The 9,404-nt window shown below is 49.1% G+C and overlaps 1 protein-coding gene across 1 annotated transcript in view; it reads left to right on the top strand.

Moving 5' to 3' along the window:
• Positions 1–2,317: 2,317 nt before the first annotated feature.
• The window catches only part of LOC109524696 (insulin-like growth factor-binding protein 3), a 17,797-nt gene continuing 10,710 nt past the window's right edge, over positions 2,318–9,404 (top strand). The window contains exons 1-3 of the mRNA XM_019884732.1: positions 2,318–3,198; positions 6,553–6,803; positions 9,109–9,228. Of these exons, the coding sequence (XP_019740291.1) occupies positions 2,616–3,198; positions 6,553–6,803; positions 9,109–9,228 (954 nt within the window). The 5' untranslated portion in view covers positions 2,318–2,615. The remainder of the gene's footprint in view (positions 3,199–6,552; positions 6,804–9,108; positions 9,229–9,404) is intronic.

The following is a 9,404-nucleotide window of genomic DNA, read 5'->3' as shown; positions in this document are numbered from 1 at the left end:
AAAATGCCCATTTTTCCGCGATGAAGTCAGAGGCAGAAGACGGCGCGAGCCAAGTGGCGACGGTATACGCCGAGCGCCGCTGTGAAGACGGCAACATTTTCACCCAGAGTTCAGGCAAACAAATAAATCATTCAACTTCGTTCGGCTCCCAGAAACCTCAAATTATAACGTGCGTCGCGCCAGCGTTGCTGATCAGACTTTGTTGTTTCCAAATATGTGATTTACGGCCCCAAATGTGCCACATTGTGGCAATGTCACAGAGAGCGGTGTAGACTGGAGAAAGAGATTCCTTGAAAGGGACAAGACAAACTGCAAGGTGCCTTTGCCGAGTTAAGTAGCACTTGGAAACGTACATTTTGGCACAGATGGATCGAGGATGTGCCGCGTGGTAGACATGCGGCATTTTACCCACTGTTTTCCCACAAGTGATTTGTCCGAATTTCCGACACACTGATTGGATGGGGCGAAATCATTTGAAATTTCAATTGAAATTGAAGCCTCTTTCATTTACATTCCGCTACATGCAAACCGTTGATGCCGTGCATCGTTGCACGCATTCACACCGTGAATTAAAAACATCTCCCTTGTTGTTTCATCTTGTTTATTTGAATGTATACCCTCGTGCTATATGTATTTTCAAAAGTCTCGGGATGTTCTGGGATAACTGGGGCCCTCCGCCATCGTATTTCATGCCTATGTCATTTGGAAATGTGTGTTGGCATAACAAAAAAATAAAATAAAAAGAATCTAACTTGAAAGGAAACCGAGAAAATAAATTAGCATGAAAGTCAAATCATATTTTAACATAATAGCAAGTAAAAAAATACTGACTCTTTCTGCTGTGCGCAGACATTGGCCTCTTAGGGGCAGCGTGTTGCCATGCATGCATGCAATGGAATAATCACAATCCATTGAGAATAAAGTTGCAATTGGACATTGTTCATGAAACTCGTTTGGAACTGATCGAGGAAGAATCGCTGCCTTTCGGTGTTGTTATGTTACCCGTGTATGTGTTTCGACGGCGCTTATGTGAAGAAATATCACTCCGAAAGGCGATGCTAATTTCCACTTAGCGCGTCCATGCGGTTTTATACGGACCATAGCACGAGCACGTAATCGTGCCATGCGTGTCATTCTTTTTGTCGTGTGTTTTGTTTTACAGTGAGCTGCAGCTGGGATGTCGTTAAATAGCTTTGAGCGACGGCAGAATCACATACGCGACACGCCGGCGACGCAAGCAACCTGGTGCGTCGGGGCTACTTTCCCAACGTCGGTAACTTGTCAAGGCGACGCACCGTTCTATGCCTGAATCGTTTTTCTTTGATTTTCAAAGATGGGGGGGGGGGAGCAAAATTGCACGTTAAATTCCAACTCTGCCACTTGGATGACCACATCAACTGTATTCACAGCAGGGGGGGCAGCGTTTTGCTGAATTTGTTGAAAGGCGATGTAACTCGAACCTTGGGGTGGACAGGCCGACAATAAAACAAACCAAAGGGTCAGAAGTTGAATATTAGATACACGCAAAACTGCAGAGAGTCAAGTAATAAGAAAAGTAATCTTAGCCCGAGAAATGTTATTGCTATTCCGCCAGTGTTTCCTTACACTTTGCTTGTTATTCATCATGTAGTCTCAACACCTTTTCTGCTTCTGTGGTGGAAATCACACAATGACTGATACTGATTGCTTTATTTTCTCAGTGTGTACCCAACTCGGGCGTTTGTTATTGCAGAACGGGAGGGTATGCTGGATGTGGGGCGAGGGGCAGTGGGGTGGGGGCATGCTACGCCTGCACAATCCGAACCTTGCCTTTCTAAGAAGTCCAAATCTTGTGGGGTCCACTGGCACGCAGGGGGTCCCACCGCTGGGGGTGACGGTTCAGCAGGTCCCGGAAAAGAAAACGCTAATGTTTGAACAACGGGGCCAGGTACGCACCGCACGTTGGACTACTCTGAACAGTAAAGCAATACAGTACTTCTTTGACGACTATGCGTTGAGGGGAAAAAAACAAATCTTTAATGTATTCTTTGAAGAACACACAAGGCCATGAACGTTGTTCCTTTTGCATTGCCTACCAAAGGTGGTATCACCAATGCTTATCACTTGCTCTCCATACCAGCAGGTGGTGGGACCACCTTTTGCAGACTTTTGACTTGACTCATAAGAGCCCTCTGAGGGAAAACAATTACAATGTGGCCCGCGACAAAAAATGAGTTTGACACCCCCACTGTAGAGCTATTTAAATATTTTTATTTAAAAAAAAAATATATATATATGTATATATATATATATATATATATATATATATATATGCAAAATGTTTTGTTGGCGTTGTTTGTGAGTCTGGAACGGATTAATGGCATTAGTATTCATTTCAATAGGGCGTGACGATTTGAGCTACGACTTTTTGGGGTTTCAAGTGGTGTCACAGAACGAAGTGAACTTGTCAAACAAGGCAGCGCCGTATGATTTCATTTGCTCCAGACCTCATCGCGGCTAACTGCAAATGGTCATATTGCGCAGCCGAACAGGTCGCGCACGCACGCACGCGGCCCCTCGTACAGTTGAGAGGATGCGAGGAGTCAGTGGGGGAGCGGCTCTTGTCGTCTTAGCGGATGTGGCGGTCCCTCATGTCTGGACTCTCCGTTTACATTATTCATACGGGGGAGGGAGTGACTTCTTGGCCTTTTGCGCCGCTGTATAAAACGAGGAGTCCGCGTCAAAGAAACTACAGATGGAGAAGGCCCGCCGCCTGGCAGCGTCACCGAGAGCCAACCCCGACTGCGTCCACTCGTGACCATCGCCATCGGCACACCATGCCCGCGCTCCGCGTGCTCTGTCTGGCGGCCGCGCTGGCCGCGCTCGCGCGAAGCGGCGGCGTCGCCGCCGTGGGGCCGCTGGTCCGCTGCGAGCCGTGCGACTCCGTGGCGCTGCTGCAGTGCAAGCCCCTGCCCAAGGACTGCGCCGAGCGCCTGCGGGAGCCCGGCTGCGGCTGCTGCGTGACGTGCGCCCTGGGCCGAGGGCGCGCGTGCGGAGTGTACACGGCGCGCTGCGGCTCGGGTTTGACCTGCCAGCAACAGCCGGGCGAGAGCCGACCCCTGCAAGCTCTTTTGGAGGGACGGGGAGTGTGCGCCAGCGCCAGCGCCGGCGCGTCGACCCAAAAACTCGGCGCCATCCCGGTTCCGGCGCAAAAACAAGGTAGGCGTCGGAATCGGTCGCGATGGTTTCTTTGGACTGCTTGTCCCGCGCGCACGCTGCGATTCGGGGTCGTTTGCTGGCTGGCGACGGGGGGAGGGGAGGGGAGGACGCGGCAGAATTCCACCTCGGTTTGTTTTGCACCTGGCCTTTGCTTCCGCACATTTCCTGGGTTGACAGGGCGCGTTTGACGTTGGCGGGAGGTGTTCAACAAATTCCAAGTTGCAGTCGACGTCTTGCGCACAACACGGAATGGCTCCACGTCAAATGGTGACCATTGAGAAAAATCGGGCTCCTACTTTGTGGCGGAGTGACGCTCGCGGAGACGCACGCACACACGCGCGCGCCCGGCCCTCCGCCGCGGCGCACAGCTGTGCGGAAGGAAAATCGAGTCTCGAAGCCGAGCGCACAACGGCCAAGCACGATGCGAATCGCGCGTCGCCATTCTTCAAGACGGCATTTGCGTTTTTGACCATTGCGAGCGCCTGCAAACGCGTCCTCGGCTGTGGTGTTGTGGAATGCGGCGGCTCGATGTTCGAGCGGTGAACGACCGCCCTCCCTGCCCAAAAAGTCACCTTCGTCCTTTTCCCGTTTCTCGGTACAATTTGACTTCTCGTGATATTTGGTGTGAATGAAGACGGCGCTGTTCACAGTGGCGAGATGGCACACATGCCACCGGTGTGTGAATACACACAGTTGTGTGTTTAGGCGCTGCTGACGTCAGGAAGCCAAATCTCTGTGTGCTTTTTCTTCTCTTCGGTTCTTGGCTTTGGCTGCAGCGAATCTTTCACCCGGCAGCCAAATTGTCACACAAACACATCGGTCCATGCAGCCAGCCACCAGTGTGCTTTCACACTTGCACAACACCCCCAAGTGGGCTTCGATTTGCCCCCAAACTTGGTCTCTGCTTCTGTGCGAGTTGTTTACAATGTGCTTTTGCAAGAAAACAAATAGCACGAAAACAGATGCATGTGTTGAGGCTTTTTTCTCTCTTTTTTTTTTAACCTGTAATCTACCTCCTCTCCACTGCTCGTGACAAGAAGGGCAACGACAGGCACCTCAAATTGTTCCCGCAGCGCACTGCATGTCATTGCTATCAGTCCCAATTTTCAGTGCTGACTTCTGAAGACAGTCGAGCGTGCCATGACATAAACAGATGGTGACATCTGTTAAGAGTCATCACAAAGCATCCATTTGTCATTCTCGAAGTAACATCGTGGAAGATGTTGAACATAGTGCATTCTCAGAAGTATTTGGAAGAATATTCCTTTCTATTTTGAGACAGAGGATGGTAGCACCCCGACACTTGATGACATCCTGCATTGTTTTTTCGGAGTCAGCCTGGGAGAGATTATGCAGTCACCCAGCCCCCCCCCCCCCATTATAAAATTGATCAAGTGGTCAGACGGGGATGCCCAAATGAGCGACGCCTCTTCCATGCTCCTCTGCCGCCATTCCCACAGTCGAGACGGGCTCTGCTTTGATTCGACGTGTCCGCGTGTGCGCGCCACTGCATGTGCGTTCCCGTCATTGCTCTGCATCTATAGAAGCTTGGTCAGAACCTCCAACTGTGATGCGTCCACCCACCTTGGACGTGGTGGGAATTTGAGTTGCTTTTTATATCGATGAATAGCGCTCGCGCCATCTTCCTTTTGTTCTTGCCAGTCAAACGACTTCAGCCAAACTTTGTCTTTGGTGATTTGAGAGCAAAGCCACAACCATCGAAATATCTGCTTCATGTTATCTCATGCGCACCCTCATCTTTGACTAAATAGGCAGAGCAAGTACACTTGAAAGGAACTGCAAGATCTCCATTTGCGGATGGTGTAAAGTGGCCACTTCCGTGCGTCCCAACCGCCAAATAGTTGTGCTGCAAAGGGGGTGGTTTTAAAAATATATGAAAGATGATCATAATAATGCGTCTCATGAATCGATTCCAATCATGATGCCAAGGGTTTGACGCACGCTGTTGTCATGTGAATGAAATACGATGACGTCCATCACGCAGTTCCGCGGAGCTCAGAATATTTCTGCCTGTACTTCAACCAAATCCCCCAAACTCGTGTTACACCACCTGCACCACAACTTAGACTTGCTTTTTGCTGTTTCTAATGTGTAGTCTACTTTCGGTCACCAAACTGTCAGCTGTGCCGGTCGCATATCATAGAAAACACACTCATGCGCAGCGCATTTTGCCAAAATGCCAAACGCGGTCAACGAGACTTGCAAATGAAGACATGCAAGATTTTGCGCTCCGTATTGTGGCCACCTCCAACATTGAAGTTGCCCATCTCTGCATTACGATGTTCATCCGTTCGACTTCTCTGAGCAGTAATCAATGACGATTGACTTCCCATGAAGTGTCACGTTCAAGCAGTACCTCCTCCATTCCTGCTCATCAAGATAACGTGATTCGAATGAAGACGCGTATTCGTTTCTCATCTGGCCGTGCTTGTTCTTTTTGCTCTTTCCTGCCCCGCGTCCCTCTTCACCTGGCCCCAAAAAGTCAAGGCAGACAGCTGTCTCACACTTTGTGTTCCGTTTGAGGTTTCTTCATGAGAGGGTGTTTTTTTTTTTTTTTTCCTTGTCTCCATCATCAAAGTGCCACCCGATATTTGCTTCCGTTGGTTTCCTTCTTTGAGAGACGGAACGTGCCCCGAATTGGTGCTCTACAACGGAAAATGACTTGACATGACTCTTTGCCATTGGAGTCGCCTTGGATCTGTCAAAGATGATCTCGTCCTGTCACAGGGGTTCACGCTTACTTGTTAATAACTTGACCTTTAAAAATGTACGCGCACGTGTGGGCTTCGGCGTACGCGTGAGTCCATGCGCGCACATCGGCGGACTATGACCGGGAAAAAAAAATAAGTTGTGATGGTACGCAGAATTCCAAAAGTAACAGCCATCTTAATCAAAACAATCAGACTCTGTCAGGTTTGACGGCTAAAGCCAGCGTTTTTTTTTTTTTTTTTCCCCCGCCCGGAAACTACGAGACGTGTTACTAGTATTTAAGTTTGAATCAAAGTGGTTGAGGCGGGCACGGATACACATCTATCGCACTGATCTGTGCGCTTGGCAGAGGTGGAGCCCAAAATTGTGTGGTCACGTGAAAGCCTGGCTCGGTTTCTTGTGCGCTTCATGCGGGCTTCGCTCGGAACCCGAAACCTGTTTGATTGTCTTCGGTCCTCCTTCCTGGACCGCAAGGTGTCCTGCTAACACACGGTCGGATTAGCAAACGGCCATTCAAGCATGCTGAAATGAAAGCAGCCTTTCCTACATTCTTCCCGGCATTCTGTGCTAGTCGAGTACAGTTGCTCCATTTGTGATAACCCCTTTGTTACTGTCCTCATGCAGACCGCGGGCGAAATGGGGTCGAGGAAGGCCTCGCCAACAAGACGGCGACAATGAGCGCGTCGCCGCCTTTGTCGACTGTCAAAGGCGGTCAGAGTGGAGGCGTGATGGACACCAGGCCTCCGTTACACAACAAGCTGATAAGGAAAGATCAGAACAAGAAGACTCACAGCTACAAGGTGGCGTCGGTGTCAGAGGGAGCCAATGCGGACATGCAGAACTTCTCCCTGGAGAACAAAAGGGAGTCTGAGTATGTAAGTCAAGGCCAATGAGATGTCTGAAAGAAAAAAAAAAAAAAGATGCGCTTTTCATCTTCTTGTGTACTTGAAGTAATGAAGTTGTGGTTCAAGATTGAGAATGTGTAGTCTACTTTCGGTCACCAAACTGTCAGCTGTGCCGGTCGCATATCATAGAAAACACACTCATGCGCAGCGCATTTTGCCAAAATGCCAAACGCGGTCAACGAGACTTGCAAATGAAGACATGCAAGATTTTGCGCTCCGTATTGTGGCCACCTCCAACATTGAAGTTGCCCATCTCTGCATTACGATGTTCATCCGTTCGACTTCTCTGAGCAGTAATCAATGACGATTGACTTCCCATGAAGTGTCACGTTCAAGCAGTACCTCCTCCATTCCTGCTCATCAAGATAACGTGATTCGAATGAAGACGCGTATTCGTTTCTCATCTGGCCGTGCTTGTTCTTTTTGCTCTTTCCTGCCCCGCGTCCCTCTTCACCTGGCCCCAAAAAGTCAAGGCAGACAGCTGTCTCACACTTTGTGTTCCGTTTGAGGTTTCTTCATGAGAGGGTTTTTTTTTTTTTTTCCTTGTCTCCATCATCAAAGTGCCACCCGATATTTGCTTCCGTTGGTTTCCTTCTTTGAGAGACGGAACGTGCCCCGAATTGGTGCTCTACAACGGAAAATGACTTGACATGACTCTTTGCCATTGGAGTCGCCTTGGATCTGTCAAAGATGATCTCGTCCTGTCACAGGGGTTCACGCTTACTTGTTAATAACTTGACCTTTAAAAATGTACGCGCACGTGTGGGCTTCGGCGTACGCGTGAGTCCATGCGCGCACATCGGCGGACTATGACCGGGAAAAAAAAATAAGTTGTGATGGTACGCAGAATTCCAAAAGTAACAGCCATCTTAATCAAAACAATCAGACTCTGTCAGGTTTGACGGCTAAAGCCAGCGTTTTTTTTTTTTTTTTTCCCCCGCCCGGAAACTACGAGACGTGTTACTAGTATTTAAGTTTGAATCAAAGTGGTTGAGGCGGGCACGGATACACATCTATCGCACTGATCTGTGCGCTTGGCAGAGGTGGAGCCCAAAATTGTGTGGTCACGTGAAAGCCTGGCTCGGTTTCTTGTGCGCTTCATGCGGGCTTCGCTCGGAACCCGAAACCTGTTTGATTGTCTTCGGTCCTCCTTCCTGGACCGCAAGGTGTCCTGCTAACACACGGTCGGATTAGCAAACGGCCATTCAAGCATGCTGAAATGAAAGCAGCCTTTCCTACATTCTTCCCGGCATTCTGTGCTAGTCGAGTACAGTTGCTCCATTTGTGATAACCCCTTTGTTACTGTCCTCATGCAGACCGCGGGCGAAATGGGGTCGAGGAAGGCCTCGCCAACAAGACGGCGACAATGAGCGCGTCGCCGCCTTTGTCGACTGTCAAAGGCGGTCAGAGTGGAGGCGTGATGGACACCAGGCCTCCGTTACACAACAAGCTGATAAGGAAAGATCAGAACAAGAAGACTCACAGCTACAAGGTGGCGTCGGTGTCAGAGGGAGCCAATGCGGACATGCAGAACTTCTCCCTGGAGAACAAAAGGGAGTCTGAGTATGTAAGTCAAGGCCAATGAGATGTCTGAAAGAAAAAAAAAAAAAAGATGCGCTTTTCATCTTCTTGTGTACTTGAAGTAATGAAGTTGTGGTTCAAGATTGAGAGTGGTTTCATTTTATACAAGCAGATGACAGGGCAACGTGTCTGAAACTGTGGAGCTTCAGCCTCCAGCGTTATTGCCGCATCAGTTTGGAGTGAAGATGTCAGCAATTCCTTTGATTTAAGATTCGAAGGGCATGCCGTTCTGTACTTGCTGCCATTTTTATACCAGCACCGTAGATGTCGGCGCATGGCCTTGTGCTGAAATACAGGCAAGGGCAGTTTCATGCGCGAGCTAACTCAATGTGCTTCACAGTACTGTGATTAGAAGCCCGGCATTTTAAAGCATTTACAGCAGCGGGGTGTCAAAGTCATGTTTGTCGCGTCTCCCTTGGAGGGCCGTTATGACTGAGCGACCATATCAAGAAGTCAACGATCATGGTATCATCAACTATTTCGTGAGGGGTTTGGTGACAAGAAAATGCTCACAGCATCTCTATTATTTATTACAGATGAGAATTTGACGAAAAGAATGTACGGCGCGAGTACGAGATTTTGGCGAAGATGATTTGGAAAAATGCTTTGACGACACCTCCATTGGCGGCCGATTGCGTGCGCGTGCAGCGTGGCAGCCAAATGCTTCTTCAACATGTTTGTCATGTCTGCGCAGGGCCCGTGTCGTCGGGAGATGGAAAGCATCCTAAATAGTCTGAAAATCAGCAACGTGCTCAACCCGAGAGGCTTCCGCATACCCAACTGTGACAGAAGAGGCTTCTATAAGAAAAGACAGGTGACTAACATCACACACACACACACACACACACACTTCTCCCAAACACACTTGTAGACATACAAATAGACCCACCGCATGCCTGAACACTTCTATGGAATCCTCACTAATTCATTTCACCCACCAACACATACACAATCACCCCCCCACTTTTTTTTTTTTTTTTTTTTTCGTTA

This window comes from Hippocampus comes, unplaced genomic scaffold (genome assembly GCF_001891065.2).
Source record: "Hippocampus comes isolate QL1 unplaced genomic scaffold, H_comes_QL1_v1.1 scaffold90, whole genome shotgun sequence".
Taxonomy (NCBI): domain Eukaryota; kingdom Metazoa; phylum Chordata; class Actinopteri; order Syngnathiformes; family Syngnathidae; genus Hippocampus; species Hippocampus comes.
Note: the sequence above shows the minus strand (reverse complement) of the source record. Positions and strands in the feature narration are given on the sequence as shown.